This window comes from Cimex lectularius, unplaced genomic scaffold (assembly GCF_000648675.2).
Source record: "Cimex lectularius strain Harlan isolate CLEC.00 unplaced genomic scaffold, Clec_2.1 scaffold173, whole genome shotgun sequence".
NCBI lineage: Eukaryota > Metazoa > Arthropoda > Insecta > Hemiptera > Cimicidae > Cimex > Cimex lectularius.
The window spans coordinates 412892-432749 of record NW_019392800.1 but is presented as its reverse complement, the minus strand read 5'-3'; the positions used below and the strand labels follow the sequence as shown (position 1 = coordinate 432749).

The 19858-nt window shown below is 35.7% G+C and overlaps 1 protein-coding gene across 2 annotated transcripts in view; it reads right to left on the bottom strand.

The window, feature by feature from the left end:
• Positions 1 to 19858, bottom strand: part of LOC106666573 — a 72432-nt gene that overhangs the window by 2537 nt on the left and 50037 nt on the right. Inside the window, exons 2-8 of one of the 2 annotated variants that reach the window (XM_014393860.2) lie at positions 13891 to 14015; positions 13107 to 13241; positions 1434 to 1544; positions 1180 to 1313; positions 910 to 1054; positions 462 to 829; positions 137 to 379 (exon numbers count right to left, since the gene is read on the bottom strand). In XM_014393860.2, coding sequence (XP_014249346.2) covers positions 137 to 379; positions 462 to 829; positions 910 to 1054; positions 1180 to 1313; positions 1434 to 1544; positions 13107 to 13241; positions 13891 to 13996 — 1242 coding nt within the window. In that variant the 5' untranslated portion in view covers positions 13997 to 14015. Of the gene's footprint in view, positions 1 to 136; positions 380 to 461; positions 830 to 909; positions 1055 to 1179; positions 1314 to 1433; positions 1545 to 13106; positions 13242 to 13890; positions 14215 to 19858 lie in introns of those variants that run through there. The other variant, XM_024228048.1, reaches the window with a different exon arrangement.

The following is a 19858-nucleotide window of genomic DNA, read 5'->3' as shown; positions in this document are numbered from 1 at the left end:
CATATTTCTGATTTCTACGATTTAAAGTGATCATTTCAGTTTATTAAATTTAAAACAATTTTTATTTTCAAACCATTGTCCAGTAATTTTTTGAAATTATGAGGTTAAAATGTAAAATACATAAATTATTAATTACCAATAGTAGTTCATGCTGAAAGAATGAAGGATTGAAGTACAGTTTTCGTCTGACATTGGAACAAGCAATAGCACAAATCTTTTCTGGCTTATCTTCCCTTGTGTCAAGAGTTTCAATAATTGATACATTCTCTTCTGGATGTTTTTCAATGATATTATCTTGCGATTGGATATTTGACAGTGTGTTCTTTTCTTTTTCTCTTGAAATTGTGCAAGGGTGGACTACAGCAGACGTGACCTCAACCTTAATGACATAACCAATTAATAAGACAAACATACAGTTTCATGATGTAACATTTTAATATAAAGAATATTTTTTAATTTACATTAACAGCAGGTTCACACGTGCTATCATCTGACAGTTGGATCCTGTCAGAGCTTCCATCAGAATCACTACACGAATGGGCGGATTCTGGTAGATAAAGAACATTGTCATGGCAGTGCCTCAAGAGTGGGTTGTTCTTAACGATTCCCTCCTCGGCAACACCTATGTGCGGTGTCGATGGTTCCTTTTGATTCGTATTCTTTTTTCTCAATTGAATATACAGGACGACAGATGCCACGTATATCAGGCCGATTACAACAGAGCACAAAGCGACTGAAATGTAACCTGATCCAATGCTTCCATTGTTATTGTTCTGGCTATCTACTGAGAAAGACACCTCTCTTACACCTGTCCATGCATTGGTATCACCTGTAATGAACACAGATGAAAAAATTATAAATTCCTTGTACAATTGGACATAATATAAAATGCAGATTTATGCAACTTACTTGGTGTACCAGCAACTCTAAATGAAACGCATGGAGTGAAAATATTGTTATTTTGATTTTCAATATCATCCATATCTTTGCATAGAAGGTGAATCAAAATAAGCCTTCCTTCCATTGACAGGCGCAGGTCACTTTCTCCCAACCACTGAAACAATAAATTAAAAATGTCTCAGAATTATTCAAACTTTAATTTATCATGTTACTCTTGTCGATTTAAAACAGAAATCATGACAAACTGCATCAAAGCAGTACACAGTTATAAATAATTACCTGCAAATAAGTTTTTCCTTCATCTTTCAACAATCTAAAAGGTGGTTCCGCCTCTGATTTGTTCCTAAGTTCTGTCCAACCATTTTTTGTCAAATATTTAGCCCCTGACACGACACAAATGGGAGCGGTGACATCTGGAATAAAATCATCATCTATATTCATTAAACAATTTCCAGTATTGAACTAGATCAAATGTTCGCATTTAAAAAATAATGCATAAAATGGCATACAATTATTTTATACTATAAATTTACCGGTAAATTGGATTGCTGAACTGGGGTGTATGATTTGTCCTTTCAGGGGAAGGAAAACGTACGGTACTTTTTGATGGGTTGATCCTGTCACAAATGGAGCAAGTGTACATTCTGAAAAATTATTACAAATATTAGACATTTTTATCTGAAATGGTTTGTTGTAAAATATTTTATTATTCTTATTTTCTATAAGTTGTGATGAAATGATTACATTTTTATCAAAAATATTACTTTTACTCTCCCCTGAGCCGATTCTTGGAGGAAACGGGGTTGTTCTATTGTATATAATAATAATAGTTGTGTATATTTAGTTTGCGTTAACAGTGCATGTATTTATTAGCGTGAATGTGTGATGTGAGAGGGTTGATGGCAGAATATCACGTACCATTTAGGTTAGTTGTATAATATGAGTAAAGCTTCTGTTGAGAGTGAATGTATTTATTAGCGTGAATGTGTGATGTGAGAGGCTCTATGGCGGAATATTGAGTACCCCATCGACCCTCAATTAGGTTAGTTGCATAATATATGTAAAGTGTGTTGGAGGAATATCGAGTACACCATCAATGAATGGTATGCAAATAGGAGTGAATGTATTTAATAATGAACGTGAGTACGAATGGTTTTGGAACTGCATGCATTGGGTGCTGAATTGACCTAGCTGTTGACAAACTATTATTCCGGTAAGACTCTTGACTGGGCACTGGCGATTAAAAAAAGTACTACAAACGTACTATAAAAAAACACGAATAAAAAGCAGTGGTAGCGTCAGTGTGTTTTATTGGCAGAAAAGCTCTCCCGTATCAAGAGTACGATCGATGAGAGGCCCTTGTAGTACCTGTATTGTAGAAAAGAGATCAACCTCACCTGATTAAGAATAGGTCATACTAGGTTGACACGAAGACACTTACTTTTGGACAAAAGCCTGCCATATGTGTCTGAAACGTATATAAAGGATGCTCGATGTGTACGACTTCATTGAAAAGAGTGTCATCCTCGGCTTTGAATCCCCTGATTCCTTGTATATTAATTGTAGTATGTATTGAGAATGAATGAATTTATTAGAGTGAATGTGTGTAGTGTGAGATGGGGTATTGGGTAAGCTTAGTTATAATATAGTACCTACTTGTGTGAACGGTATGTAAATAGAAAATGCATTTGAGAATCAGTAGAGTGCAAGTTCTTGATTCATTGAAACATCATGCGTCGGGGCTGAAATTGACCTAAATGTTGACAGCCCCTGAAGCCGAATTAGCGGTATGGATGGCCAAAATGAGAGGTTTAGTGACTGGATGTTTTGGTGGCCCTGAGTTGATGAATATGTGCCGAGCCGAAGGTTGAGGCCTGGGCTGTGTGAGCTGTTGGTAGAGGTCCATGAGGGAGAGAGCCGTTGGCTGGAGTCCGGGTCGGGGAAGTAGTGAGTCGGTAAACTCCGCAGCGAAAAAGGTACTCCGATGCAGCAGGTAGCCGAGTGCCACAGTTGGCCAGTAACCAAATCGGCTGTGTTGAGAAGGCGAGGTAGAGGCTAATAACGCAAGTGCCCTTTGCTGTCGTTGTCGGTGCTCCATTAGTGATTGTTGAGACGAGTCTGAAGTCGTGCCCCTGCTTTTGTAAGGCGTTGCTCCATTTTGATCGGCTGCAGAGTGTAAAGCGAGCCATTCCTGAAATCACCTAGTGGGTACCGTGGTAACAGCAGGTCACCACAATAGGTGAGGATCAAATTACAGGTTCATCACCCCTCAAGCCACAGGAGGAAATATCACGACCATCATCGTGGTTGGTCGCCAACATTCAACCATTAAGAATGATAGTAAAGAATCCATTTTTCATCGCACGTTATGATTTGTTGCAAAAATAAATCATTATGGTTTCCCACAACAAAGAAAGCTAAGATACTTTTAGTTGGTGTTGATGATTTGTGATGATGACAAATGTCTGGAAATGGTTGAACCATGAACCCCATGTTCTGCTGCCACTTCTCTGTTTGCTTTGGGTTGGATTCCACAGCATCCTTTAAGGCGTTAAAACTTTAAGTGCAAAAGTTACTTATATTTTGTATAGCTTTTATATACACAAGAATAGAAAAACAAAACAAATTGCATGATACTTATTTCGAAGCTTGTGTAATTATTGCTCTTTAAATGCTTCAAAGGGGAAGAAGAATCCTTCCAAAACAGGATAACCAAAGATTAAACATTTAAAAAAAATACCGCTTTGTTAATGCTAGACGTGGATCGTTCTCCGAAACTATTCGTCATTTTGAATTGTAGCATAATTAGCATAATTGGATGCCCGTTGGAAGTAGAGTGGGAAGAAGGAAACTCAAGGCAAAGGTTACGCACGTTCCAGAATAAGGATGGACTGGACTGGTTCAACCACGACAACGGTTTCCTCTCCTGGAACCGGTACATTAGTCGTACGTTTGGATTTCACGATAGCATGTGCCGTAAAGCTAAATCTAATGCTAAACAAAATAAATTTTGGAATTTATGGATGAAAGTTAAAGGAAACACGTTCCCGACTGTAAATGGACGTGGCTCCCAGCCAAGATCATTAATTCCGTTGAGCCAAACATTAGATTAATGTTTCACTCTTTTTTTGTGGATAAATTATTCAAATTCTGAGTTGTATTTGTAAAAACATTGTAATAACTTTATAAAGAGTAGATTTTCAACATTGAAATATTCTGTTTTTGCATCGTTAACAATGGTTAAGGCACCAAATCATAACTTTCATCGAAAATTATTTTTACAAAATGGAAAAAAAACAGTTGAACTTATTACGGGTATAATAATAATTTATTTCTCATTGAATGTGATTATAAAAAAATGTAAAATATGCGCATTTTGTTCCCCTTCTGTCATAGTCACACTGACCGCTTTTCCGGCAATTTACTTTTCTCCGGCCACATTATTTAATTGTGAGCTGTCCTTTAGGGGTATGTTATTTGTTCGTTTCCGATCATTTTGGTCCGCCTATCCGCGCTGTTTGGCGAGTTGTTTCATTTTCAGTGTTTAGTCAAGAAAACACACCTAGCCAATTATAGTACTGCTAATTACTGTTTCTTATGCCGTTATCGACAGAAAAAGCAAAAGTTTGAAGTCTAAAAAGGGTCAGGCTACGGTCTTGGTATCACGAATTTCAAGAACACACAGAATGGCACAACACACAGACACGCAAGAATGGCACAATTACACAGAAGACAAACACCTTGAGTGAGTAGAAATACTTTGATTGAATATATAAAATATATCGGGTTGTCCGGAAAATAATGCAGGATTTTAAGTTTTCATTAAAAAAAATCTATATAAAATATTCTGTTTACGTTTACAGGATTACTCATTTGTATGAAACACTTATTAATCCTCTTCCAAATGATATTGTTTGTTTACCTCTGTAGCATTCCGCTACTTGGAAATAATTCAGTCATACTTATAATGTCAAAGCGAGAATTTCGTACGATTTTCTTTTACGAGTTTAAACTCGGCCGAAGCGGAGCCCAAACGGCTAGAAACATTAACCAAGTCTGGGGCGAGGGTTGTGTTAATGAGTGCACTGTGCAAAGGTGGTTTAAAAAATTTCGGGAGGGAGATTTCAGCCTTGAAGATGAAGAAGGTCGTGGAAGGCCTTCCTCTCTTAATGATGATGTTCTGCGATCAGTGGTGGAAGAAAACCCCAAAACAACTGTTCGAGAACTTGCAGAGCAACTCAAAGTCAGTAAAACGACCGTCGCTGACCACCTCAAGGCGATTGGAAAAGTGAAAAAACTCGAAAATTGGGTTCCACACTCATTAAACGATCGCCAAAAAAATCAGCGCTTTGATGTTTGTGCATCACTTCTAACACTAGACGTTCTGGACAGTGGCTCGACAAAGGAGAAGCTCCAATACATTTTCCAAAGCCCCCAACTCATCAAAAAAAGGTAATGGTTACGGTATGGTGGGCTTCATTTGGTTTAATACACTACAGCTTCTTAAATCCTGGCGAAACCATCAATGCTGAATCATACTGTAACCAAATTAATACCATGCATCAGAAATTGGCAGTAATGAAGCCCTCTTTGGTCAATCGGAAAGGGCCCATTTTGTTGCATGACAACGCTCGACCACATGTGTCACGTGTAACGTCACAAAAATTATTGGAGCTTGGCTATGAAACTTTGCCTCACCCACCCTACTCTCCGGACCTCTCGCCTACTGACTACCATTTTTTTAGACACCTGGACCACTACTTACAACACATAATATTCAAAAATCAAACGGAACTGGAAAATGCATTTATTGACTTTATCAATTCTAAAAATTCTGAATTCTACTCAGACGGAATTAATAAGTTACCAACACGTTGGGAGAAATGTATTGAGAGTATGGGAAATTATTTGGATTAAAGAACATTGCTTTAAAGTAACTAGTTTCTTTTTTTTTGTTTAATACCAAAATCCTGCATTATTTTCCGGACAACCCAATATTTTGCATTGTATAAATTCACTTTTCCACATCCAAAATGTAATTGTAATATGTAAACAATGTTTGTAAATCCCAGGCCCTGAAGATGATCTCAATAAAGATCGAAACGTTGGCACGATAAAGAAAATGTTTTTCTGAAACCTACATCACACCAGACCGCATCTCACGATTTCTAAATAAATATCGATTAACGGTCACTAATCACCACACAAATTTCAAGAACGTTTTTTTTTTTTTGGTCGTACCAGATAGAAAAATATTAGACATGACCCTTGCCAATGTGCCCTAGGTATATATTATATGTCCCTACCCTATATATATGTCCCTAAGGAACCTATAAAAAATATTTTAAGTTATTTATATTTTTAACATAGGTTTCTGTCTTTGTTGTGTATATATTTCAAATGTATTATATATCAGTAGATTCTGTTTTTTATAAGTAGGATAACAAAATAATAAATATAACCAGGATTGCATTAAATGACACTAAATGTATAAAAAGTTACAAAAACTGAGGAAATTCTTCCAGTAAAGTAGTCCAAAAAATATTTTCTTGAAAAAAAAGATCCATTTAAGGACCGTTTAAATCCCTCAAATACGAATTTTTATAGCAATACAAAAATAGACATATATGTTCTGGATTTAGACCGAACATAAACATTCATAACATGCCTGGATTTTATCCATATTCAACGTGACTTGAAGAGTTGGAAAGCTGGATCTATTTTTAGGCTGTGTCTATAATGTTTAGATCTAATGTCATTATAAGTGGGAAAAATAAGGATGAAATTAATAAAAACAACTCAAACGTTTTATTTTTTATTTCCGAAGGCCAGGTGGTTTATGCGATTAGGTTCAGTTAGTTGGGTTGTAAACTCCAGTAAAGTTTCCTGCAGATCAGTGGAGTCGTTTCAAAGTAATCACCATTTTGTCATTTAATAAAAACAAAAATAAAAAGGCGTATAGAGGCAAAAATTCTGAGGAAAATAATATTTTTTGTTTTTCCCCAAAATTTGTATCCATTGGTTTTTGAACAACAAACGAATATAACTGTTTTTTGCTTAAAAAAAAAACAACTTAACTTCCTTTGCTATGTGACTGGTCAAAACTGAATAATCCCAAAATAAAATTCAATCAAATTACAATTTTCTCCTTCCAAAAGTCTATAGTTTTTACGTAAATTACAAATTGATAACTTTGAAACGACATTGATCTAAAGCAAACTATATAAGGGTTCAGACCCCTAAAACTTACTCGTAAGTGGTTAAAATTTGGTTTCAATATATTTGATTAAAATTCGATATATATAAAAAAAAGTGTTTGAGGAGTTTTTGTTGATTTCGTCCATTTTTTTCACTTATAATCTTTTAAAATCTAGACCTTGTTGTGGAAGCTTGAAAGAAGGGATATTCAGATTTCCACCGGTTGCAATAACGTTGAATTTGGATAAGATCTAGAGTTGTGAATTTGTGGGACAGTAGACATCGGGAAGAAAAAACTGAGCAAAAAATTTATTCTTTTATTGAGATAAAAACTCGTATTTAAAAGCTTTAAAGAATGCATAAGGCAGACTTTTTTTTAAGGTTTGGCTTACTGGAAAAGTCTTTTGGTTTTTTTAACTTTTTATATATTTAATGCCATTTGATATGATACTGCTTAATATTTTCTTAACTTAGGTTAAAAAATATAATTATATATAATAACCCTGAAATATACGCACAACAAAGGTACAAAATATACTTACCAAATAGCTTACAATTAGCTAAAATACATGTCGAGAGTAGACTATTTTTTAATAAGAAAAAACTTTCTAGTGACATCTTTTAAAAGATTTGTTAATCAGACAAATGAAAGTTAATTGTATTAATTTTATTGTAATTGTAACTTTGTTTTATATTCAGAACTTTCGTTAAATCCACACATCAAAATTGTTTGGTTATTTAAAACCGTTTTTAGAAGAATATTTTTTGTATAGCTAATTAGTTGTGCAACGTGTAAAGTTGTGTAAAAATTATTGTAATAAGTGTATTGTAAGAGTAGAATGAGAATATGTAAAAGTCGAAGGAACACATTTCATATCTTCCTTGGACGCTCGAAAATCTCTTCCAAAGGAAGCTCAAGATACGTGGTGAACCCAGAAGGGAAGATAGCCTCACGTGAGCCCTTTGGGGAGGTTTGCCAAAAGGTGGTTATTAACAAAAATGTAGATACTAATTACGCCAGTAGTTGAGTGGAGTTGAGTCGACTCGAGTCAGTTACAGTCTCACTCCCTCTCTCTCTCACCATCTCCCTCTCCCTCTCTCTCCCTCGCCCTCTCACTCACTCTCTCTCACTCCCACTCCCCCTCTTTCCGCTCCCTCTCTCACCCTCACTCTCTCTCCCTCTTTCCACTCCCTCTCTCTCTCACTCCCACTCTCCCTCTTTCATCACCCTCGCTCTCTCTCTTTTTCTATGTCTCTTTCTCTCGCTCTCTCTCTCTTTCCCTNTCTCTTTCTCTCTCTCTCTCTCTCTCGCTTTCTCGCTCGCTCTTTCTCTCTCTCTCTCTCTTGTTTCTTGAAATTTCTTCTAAATGAGTTCAAGGCGTACTTAGACATTCCCCATTTGTTGCGTTAAACTAAATAGAGCGACCTTATAGAATTAAGTAAAAATTAGAAACAACAGGGGATCAATCAGGAATTTCCCTTTTGATTTTGGAAACAAATTTTAGGAAACTCTCAAACGAGTCCTTCGTCACCAATTCCTTTAGAAGTACCGAACGAAGACCCTAGATAAAAAGAATAATTAGTTAAAATAAATATAACGTGTTACGAACATATTCTCGCTTATTACTTTCACTCCCCTACATATTTCTTTTTTTGGCTCCTAGAGGCTCCTTTTAGGTCCCCCCCCCAAGAACCCTGAGACAAGTGCCTAATAATTTTCGAATTAGTATCTCAAAAAAAAAATCATTACAATTGGTGATTCCACATCCGTAGCGAAAGTACCTGGTGCAATATTCACACATATGAAAATATTTTGCATATATCGGTAAAGCTGAACATGAAAGTTAAGGAGAAAAGGGGCCCAAATTATAAGCCTGCTTAAATGAAACAAACTAGTTTATTATTTCATAATGGTAGGGCAGAAGAATTCAAAGTCAAATAATTAACGGCGTTGTCAGATCGAGGCGGAGAAAAAAATCCGAAACTGAGAGCCGACCCGTTAGCTGTGTACATTAAATGGGACTTGATTGTCTGTAAACTTCTGTTGCGGTTCTTGTGGTATGTGCTTTATCAAGTCGACGTCGGACTTATGCGTGGTCACTCTGGCCGTTTATATGGGGACTCGTCCGGGGAGATTCGAATCCGAATCAAAAAGAAACATAATTGTTAACCATAAGCCCGCTTGACTTGCGAAGGTTGAGGATTGGAAAATAAAATGGAATTATTGTTTCCATGACATTGGACAATTAAAACCGAAAATTATATACAGCCAACCTAATCGTTTATCACCATACAGCCCCCATAAACAATTTTATCTCTGGTCTATTTTTAAGACTTTTTTCCAACTTTGACATTTATCGGTAATACATTGAAATTTAACCTCTTTTTGGTGTAAATATGACGTTGATATTATTCTTGAGAAGATAAATCTCTTTGCTAGTAGGTTCAGCTTCGTCAAGAATATATATTTAGCCAGACAATTTGCAAACTCATTGACTTTGCTTTGGTTGTTCTTGTTCTATTGGCCATAGACATTTTCGAAATAAAATGAAAAATTCCCTATTCAATTAGTCTTAATTTACAGTAGTGGTGCATGCTGATATAATACCCAAGTTCGAAAGCAACGGTGGTTTATGTTTACCCTGTAAACTTTATATAATAATTTTATTTACAGTTTACATATTAGCGGAAAAAGTTCCTAAAAACGGTTGACACTTGCGTTACATACTTATAGTTAATAATGAAGAATGATTATTAAATGAAGTGAATTTATGTGACAAATAAAATGGCAGGCTTTAAGGACAGGTTAAGTAACGAGTAGAGCAATTTAAGAACAAATATACATAGATAAATTATGATATAAATAAATGTGTGAGTAGATGAATAAATAGTGATGTAAATGTATAAACAACTAAATTAATAACACATAATTAACTAGTTAAATAAATATACAAATAATTAAATTAATAATATAAAAATAAATAAATAAATATATAAATTTTTGGGCCTTCCAGAAGCGCAATCCAAAAATTTGGGTATACCGCTGGAAGCTAATGGAATGGGGAACTTTTGAGGGAATTTGCAAAATTCCAGGGGTTTGTAGTTATTAACAATTACCAATGCAACATTTTCAAAAAATTCCATATTTCAATATTTTTGTTTTTTTCTGAATTTTTCGTGAAGAAAGTTTCCATCAATTAATCCCGAATCCAAATCAATTAGACCCAGAATAACATATGGATCACTAATCTGGTGGAACAAAGCTCAACAAAAAGTAGCTACCCAAACATTAGGCAGCATACAAAGACTAGCAAACCTATGTATAACAGGGGCGATGAGAACAACCCCTACAAACGCATTAGAAACTTTGCTAAACCTACCTCCACTGGAAATATTTATACAAGGAGAGGCTAGGAAAAGCCATTTAGGCTCCTGAAACAATTAAATTGGAAAGGAACTAAACAATTCGGGCATACAACCATAACCAAAAAAATCAGACACCCATTATTAGAAATGGGGACTGATTACATGATCCCGGAAACAATCTTCACAACTTCCTATAAAATCTCAACGGAGTATAAAGGAGAGGAAGACACAGGAGAGCATCAGATACAATGATACGGTACACAGATGGCTCCAAAACATACGAAGGAACCGGATCAGGCGTTTTCTGTACAAGCCAACATACAACATGAGCAATCAAACTCATTAGGGAAGTACACTTCGGTCTTTCAAGCGGAAATACATGCCATCAATGCTTGTGTTCTGGAAAATCTTAAAAGAGGTTACACTGACAAAAAAATCCTCATAAGATCAGACAGCCAAGCAGCTATTAAAGCATTAGCATGTAAAAGAATCACATCAAAACTAGTCAGTGAATGCATCCAAAATCTCCAAAACCTGGGGAAACACAACCTGATGATATCTTGGGTGCCAAAGCACAGGGGAATGTTGGGTAACGAGAAAGCAGACAAACTGGCCAGAGGAGGATCTGCAAGACCATACATAGGCCCCGAACCTATCCTTGGGATAACAAAAACAAATATAGAATCCTCCATCGCAGAATGGATCCAAGCAAAACAAAAAAAGAAATGGATAAACTCTATCGGTGCTAGACATAGTAAACGTATGATGAAACAACCCTCACCGAGACTGGCAAAAACACTGCAGCAATTGGAGAGGGCCAAACTCAGAGGAGTGGTAGGACTACTAACCGGTCATTGGTATCTGAGAAAACATCTACACAACATGGGTACAGCGATGACCCCATTTGCAGATTATGTAATGATGAGGAGGAAACAGCCACTCATATCATCTTCGAATGCGAAGCAACAGCTCAATGGAGGTTTAACCTAACGTACGGAAAAGACTTAGGGAATCAAATTGCAGCAATAACAGTCAATGACCTGATACTTCTAAGAAGAAGGATTGAGTCTATTGACTGAAGTAAGGAACTAGGAAGGTACAATAAGCCAGAAGGCTGCAGTGCTTGGGGAATACGAACCCCGCTTCCTAGTATCCTTTCCACCATACCATACCATTCCATCAATTCTACAATGTAAATAGTTTTGTTATAGCAAATTTAACGTTCTTTCAGGTGGCATAAACCAGAATTTTCTACAGACAATAATTCTGAAGTTTACAAACAATTTAGTGGACCTAAGTCGAAAAAGCCCTGAAATTACTTCTTTACCGTTGAGATTTGGACGGGGTTGATAGGAAATATTTTGCTGCAAATAGTGAGTAAAATCCTGAAATTTTCGACACTTATCGCCAGTCACCCTGATTATTAAAATTTTTAAAATATTTGTTTTAACATCTATGTACATTATGCTTTCGATAAAAATATTTTGATTCTTTTATGTTTCCAAGGTTTCTCCATATCGTAGTTGCCAATCGAACTGCAAATGGAATGTTTATTTACGGCGATCTTGCGAAAAAAATTTATTGAATTTTGTTTTATTTCCTCATGTATCCAAGAACTTTAGTCATCTGGCCACATCAGAAGCCTTAGAAACTTGTTTTGAGTTATTTGTATTTTCGCTACTTTAGTTTTGCAGGTAAAACTCCATACCAGGCAGGCATGGCTTTACGACAATAACTAAAGTGAGCCCACCCTCTTTTTTTAGAAAATACTCGCAATCGTTATAATTATTTAAGGTTTTTAGTTGAGATGAAAAAAAGTTAATGGCACGAGAGGGATTCGAACCCACGACCTTCGGCTAAATACGCCTCTGCTCTACCACCTGAGCTATCGTGACCTCGATCCCCTCGGACATCAACTCCCCATCTCAACCCCACCTTATGAGCTTTCCCTCCTTTTGCCATTTTTCAAATGTCTCGTGCCATTAACATTTTTCATCTCAACTAAAAACCTTAATTAATTGTAATGTATTAATTGGTCAAGCGGACCATGAAATTAGTGAATTTAATCGTTATAATTTTTATTTTTTGTTGTTAACTGAATATTTTTAAAGAAAAGTATAAGATATAGCTAAATAAAGAATTAAATTGAGTAAAACAACTTAACAAAAAATGTTGCTGTTGAAACAATACAGTATGGAATATTTCTTCCGCTTGTATTCGACGTGAAAGAAGCTTTACAGAAAAACCAACAATGACGAGATCGACTATTCAAAGATTTATTTGCAAAATCCAATTATAAACACTAGTGGGAGATATTATCAGTGTTTTATTTAACTTCAATCCTTCAAAACGAACCAAATATTGTTGTAAGATAATCATGGAGAATTGCCAAGAGATCATTTAAAATATTAAGGGAGCCACTTTTTTGCCTCACAGTGTATTTTTCGCATTTTATATATTTTGTATTGATTTTATACGTCACTATTGTTGTTTAAATAATACATGTCTTCATTTTTGCTCTGCGTTTATGCTTTAGATGGAAGGGAATTTTCGAATTTAAAAACGTTTTCTGTTTTACCAAAAATAACCGAATTGGTATTTTCTTTGGCCTCCCTTCCTCGTTCAAAGAAGTTCAAACTCACCGTGGATGTCGTCGACGCATATGTGCAAATCTTCTCTGAAGACGGGCAGATGGGGTAGGCATTTGCAAGTGCAAGAGCCGGCCAGTTCCGCCGTGCCGCTGCTTTCCTCGACGCAAGCATCCTCAAGGCAATTGCCTGCAATGGAGAATGACTCATTTAACGGCTTTATTATGACAAAATCGTCTTTTTGAAACGCTTCCGTTCCTATAGACATAAACAGTATGTTTCTATCTACATATTATTAGTTAAATCTTTCCCATCAACGCCACTTTGTAATATGCATGTAATTCATAAGATAATTTTAGGTACGTTTAATAGAAATCAAGATAGAGCGGAAGACCGCACCTAACACAGTTCTCATACATGGGAATGGAATAACATTATCTAATGGAAATTATTTTCTTCCCTTCTTCATTGCCTTTCAAGAAAAGCCTAAATAATCTTTAATTGTGGCCGGCTTTTTCACACAGCCACATGTCGACCTCTAGTACAAACAATGTTATTCAATTTTCTTATTTATTATGTGCTGTATAGTATACTTCAACTTAAATTATGTTTTAAAAATACTTATATTGCATGTTTGTTTTTCCCCCTTATTATCTTATCCGCGATTATAATTGGTTTATCTTTTCAAAACGCAGGCTAGTTTGAAACTAGTTTCCTCTGCTTATTAACCTACAAGCTTTCTAATCAGCTGAATTGATTAATCTATAATTGCGACGTAGACCGTTTAATAAAAGGAAAATATTCATAAATGGAAAAATTATTTTTAGAAAATAATTACCGTAAAGTTGAAATTGATCTGTCGGGTGTTGCCTAGTGATGTGGGAATTGCTTTGGCAACTCGAACTCCCTATCAGCAGTAAAAGCCCGACAAGGCCGAATAGCATCCTCTTCAAATTGCATGTCCTGAAACAAACAAAAAAATAATACTTCATTAAGTTCGTGGAATAAGTAATCCAACCCGTCTCTAATCCTAACCATAATCCTACTTAAAAGTAATCTAACCCTAACCCAACCTTACCTAGCCATTTCTAACCGTAACCTAGCCCTACCTAAGCCTAACCTGGCCTTAACAGACGGGTTACACTGACAAAAAAAATCCTGATAAGGTCAAATAGCCAAGCAGCTATTAAAGCATTATTGTGTAAAAAAATCACATCTAAAATAGTCAGAGAATGCTTTCAAAACCTGGGGAAGTGTTAATAATTTGATGGTGTCTTGGGTGCCAGAAAACAAAGGAATTCTGTGTAATGAAAAATCAGACAGACTGACCTATATAGCCATATATAGGCTCTGAACCTATTCTTGGGAATACAAAACACAGAATATTCCATCACAGATGGATACAAAAAAGAGAAGTGGATAAGCTGTACAGGTACTAGGCACAGAAAGCTTATGCTCACGAAGACTGGCAAACTTACTGCTACAGTTAGAGAGGACTAAAATCATTGTTTGAGGAGTGATGATATATATTAAACAATGACATCATTTCTAGGTAATGCAATTAGGAGGAAACAACCAATCATATCATCTTCAAATACTAAGCAACCGAACAATGGTGACATACCTCGAGATATAAAGAAAACCTAGGGAAAGGAATTGTAGCAACGATAGTCAATGACCTAATACTTTATAAGAAAAGGATCGAATAGATTGCACTGAATTAAGGAACCATAAAAGGTACAATAAGCCAGAAGGCAGTGCTTGAGGAAGATACACTTTCCAACCTCCATCATTATCATCATCATAATCGGGATTATTTGGCAGAGTGAAGGATGCACGTTAGGTTATAATGGGATTACTATGGGTGTAAAGATGGAGTGGAATTTAAGGTAGCTGATTTTTGCCAGATCATGGTCGAGAGGAATATTGGATACGTAGAAATCGACTACTTTTCGGTGGATTTTGGGTTTTTGGGTCTGTATTCTACGGATATTGGAGCATTTAGTTGAAACTCAAACGTTCTGATCTGTAAGTTTATATTTAGTTTGTAAAATATCGTCGCTTTGATTCGTCTTTTTAGACTGGTTTGGAGGGTCCATATCAGACTCCTTTCCAAAGTAGATGACAGTATGGTCGTAAAGAAGAGGAATATTCAATTTTATTGACGTTTATTCTATCATTCCTCCAACGAGGAAATATAGGTTTGAAGGTTTCTGTGGGAAATAAAGGAAAGGATAACCGTAACTGTCAGAGATGTAGGGATATCATGGGTGTAGGTTGAGTGTAAGATAGAACCTAGGATACTACCTTGGGGAACACCAGCGTTAATTTGGTATCATTTGAATAGTTAGCGTAAAGCATGAAACATTATTATATCTAATTTGGCTGGGATAAAAATTAGTTCTCTTAACTAATAACTAATTATTTCAATCGATTTAAGCAGAAATTGAATTAATTGGTTTTACATTACAGAATCATCACCTGCAGTTCTGCGGTGATATACAAAAAAATTGACCAAAGCCGATTGTGTTAGTGCAAGAAAATTCAGATTATCCTTTCAGTCACAGAAAGTATTTTATTTTCCCTTGTACTATCAGCGAAAAATGTTAGGTCGTTTTTATTCTCTACCTAAAAAGTGCGAAATTTAAAAGTGGGTTTGCCCTTGTAGGCTAGTAGAGTTAACGCTTTTACAAAAAAATTTAAAAATAATTGGAATAGCTCATGCATCAACTGCTTCGTCCAAACCTAGAGAATTTCTCTGTGGGAAAAAATCCCATGACTTGACCGGTTTTCAGAACGGTTGACAATAAGTTAGTGCCGTCACGGCCCACCACTTAAAAATCACAAGTCTTACACCTTTCTGTTCAAACAGTTTAAGTCCTTATAAATGATGATACTTTAAATTTTTAGACTGTTAGGAATCCTGTCATGGTCGTGACATTGAAATTTTCACCAATGAATTTCATGGAAGAATGAAATAGTTAGTGTGATAGCTGAAAACTAGCACCTCCGAAATCAAAATGATGCTCTGGAGTCATGAGATAATAAATTAAGAGAACAAGATGTCGATAAAACCAATTTTTAAAAAACATCAAACCTGTAAAATGTAAGCAAATGTATTCTTTGAATTTGGGGAATAACAGTAAGTCTACACAAATTAGAACACAGAAAGCTGGAATAAAAGGCACCGTTAGGCTATGTTGGTGTTAGTGTATTAGGTAAGGATAGGTTATGTAGGTTTAGGGACAGGTTAGTTGGATTAGGTGGTGAAACATTATTGTAATAATGGTTGAAGACTTCGGAAATAAGTGATTCTTTGGAGTTATAGGAAATATATATAATAATATAATATTAGTTATTATATAGTTGCTGTATAAATAAATAATTTACGAGAACAAAAGGCGATAAAACCAATTTTTCAACAAACAAAATTCAAACCTGTAAGTCTGCACAAAATAGAACAGATAAACTGATAGAGATAGAAGAAAAGGCATTTTTTTAGAATGAATATGGGTATTATTAAGTAAGATTAGGTTTAGGGATGGATTAGGTTAAGTTAGGTAGGGTTATATTATGTAAATTAGTGTTAGGAATGGATTAGGTTAAGTTAGGTTAGGTTAAGTAGGTTTGGAGTTAGGTTGTGATAGGTTAGGTTAGCTATGGTAGGATTAGGGACTTTTTTGATATTGTTACTAATATCCATAAAACCCGTTATATCCTATAATTAATATTTTAAACAAATACATAAAGAACACTTTTGTCCAACTTTCAACCAGCAATTTCACAGTAGTAATGCAGTCTGTTCAACCCAAAAATTTAACGTCGGCTGGAAAAGGCACATAGTCATGGCGCGACGTCAAGGATCATAAACTGGGAGAGGCAGAACCCCAGCTGTATATCCGTGTTGCACAATAAGTACCGAATATACTTTACACTCTGAAGTAGATGATCATCATCACGTTAGTTATAAAGGTGCGTTGCCGAATCACAATACAATTTCCCTTTTGTCTGATCACGAATCTTCCGCAGAAAAGTTTGTTGATAATCATAATAGCGATTAAACTTTTTATTTTTAAAATTACCCAAATTAAAGTTTACTGGTGGCAAAATAAGAGAATAATAATTCAATTCTGATATCAAGTAGCTGAAGCGCGCGCACACACAAACACACATGTTTAACCGTGAGGCGGAGTTTTTCGTCTTCTTCCGTCAATTAATTTTTTTTTATCGTATTGTTTAGTCTGGTTAATGGGTGAATGTACATATCTCAATCGATTCCCTATCGAAAATAGACGTGTAATGCCACCAAATTGATAGCAGAAGCTTTTTGATGTCATTTGTGCCGGTTCCTGTTTTTTGCTCCATGATCTTTTTTTCTCATTATGCATCGCGTGTAATCAATTGTTTTTTAAAAAATGGATTCATTTTGTTTTCATTTGATTAACAAAACGCAGACACTAAGACGTTGGATCAAGTGAATTTCCTTCAGTTTATGAGGGACCCATAAATCAAACCTTTTCCATACACAAGTTGTACCCAAGCTTTTGTTTGCGTAAGTTCGATTCATCTAGATTTTCCGCAATCTCAGGGGTCATATAGTCCATAGATCCTAAAGGATTTTCATCTTGTAGTGCGTTTTTTTCTTTTAAGAAACTAACTTCAAATCAGTGCTTACACTAAATAATACAGGAGATATTAAAAATCAATCAACGTTATGGAGTTTCTACCAACACTGAATATGGCGAGAAGCCGTAACGCGTCTGACAGACCAACCCAGTGAGGATAGACGACCACAAATGACCGGCTATGACCATTTTACAATGCAATAAGTAAAAAATAAACAAAAAATACAAATAATCAAAACTCGCTCTTTGCACTCCCATTTTTCTCACTTCACGTATAAATGTTGAATCATGTATTCAACCCGCTACTAACCCTACATATCCTAACATAACCCCTAACCATTCCTAACCTAAACTAATGCGCTCTTCCTGGTGAAGCAAATAATTATAAATCCAGCCCAAAATATCTCACCGACTAAAAAAAAATCATCCGCAATTACTAAGTTGCTATGTCGATAGTTTCGTTATGTTAGCGTAAAAAAATCCATTATTTTAATATGCGCATTTGTATCGAATAGCGTTATTTATCTAATTAAATTTAAACCTGCGTTCGGAAGATAATAAAATCTACAAGGCATTGAAAACAGAAAATTACACCTTAAAATCAAAACCAGGGAACAATATCACGAACACTTTGCAACGGAACCTTTAATCTACCACGGGTAATGAAGAGAAATCTTACATTCATCAAAAAGTAGAGTGTCTTCCTGGGTCGTTCATGCGAGCATAATTCAGAGGCAGAGATTAACAACAACAAAAATACAAACTAGTAAATTGTTGAACTGGTTTTCAAGAAACCTACCCCAGGGGAAACCGTATTCGTTATTGCCAATTAAACAGATCCTTACATGTTATATTAGATTTATTGTGAAACGGTTTTAGGGTATAACAAGAGGGCAAGACAAGAATTATTAATCACCGGATTTGGTTTCGTGATTTAAACCCTATTAACGTATCATCAATCTATCCACCATATCAGTTTAGTTGTTAACAACTGTTTATCGTCTGAATTTCTACATAATTTCCAAGAAGAACTATTTCCTCAATTCCTTCAGCATAAGTTCAAAAAATACATTTTCGTAATAAACCAATGATATATTTTATTAATTTCAATATCGATAACAGTTCAATAACTGTGTTTATAAAGATAAAACATATTTAACTAGACAAGGATTTTGTGTAGTTATTTTAATCTTATTGTACCAGATCAACGGCTAATGGATGGGAGTGTAAAAGAGTTCGGAGCGCAGTAGCCAAATTAGACCGTCATGATTCACACGTTTTGTCTGTTTTTCAACTGTTGCCGAATTACATAATTCTCCATGCCGGCCAACCCATAGCAGGGGGGAGAGGTTTCAAGATTATGTATAACGGTATAATCTCGTATTTTTCCTCTCAAATAACGGTTTGTAAAACATGTGTCGACCTTGACTCGGTCATTTTGTGGACTGGTCCGGTATCAGGCCGGTGATTCAAAAAGGTGTTTTGTTAATCACACCGCCAAGTTTGGGATGTTGTCCCCTGGAATCAAACGACCGAATCTCCTCTTTTCCCAAACAAACAAAGGAATTATCTTAAGAACCTTTCCAACGAGCATTCAACATTGAATTGGCGAGGCAGAAGGTTCTACCAAGAAGAAGTGGAAACCACAGTACTTATTGTGTCTTATTGTGAAGGGTTCATATGAAGGTTTCTACTCACGGGCAAAGAAAACTCGGGAAAATATAACTGAGGAGCCACTATCGACTAATTAAAAGCTAAATAGTATGACAAATGCGAGGTTATGTTTTACGGTTAAAAAGGATTCATCCTCTTTACGACCTTGCACACCGCAATATTCTATTATAAAATCTCTATCATCCTAAGAGCTATTCGTGAAGGTTTTGTTACAAAATCCTAAATTTCTCGTAAGGTCTTGTGTGTGTATCTTTCACGCCTCAGGGCTTCGCACAAACAAAAAACGTTCCGCTGTTTTTTCTTCCTGGCAATATCTAGGCTTGTTTCTGTTGCTCCGAATCGTGTGCCTCTGGATTCTCAGTGTACCGTCAGTAGTTTTCTCATTCTAGTCCTAACACGTCCTAGGTTTAATCACTTCTGCTATTAGTTTCTGCGATGATCAGTATAATGACTGTTTTCGTGTGCCTCTGCCTTGGTGTACAGTTTCATTGAAACGAGGACTAATTT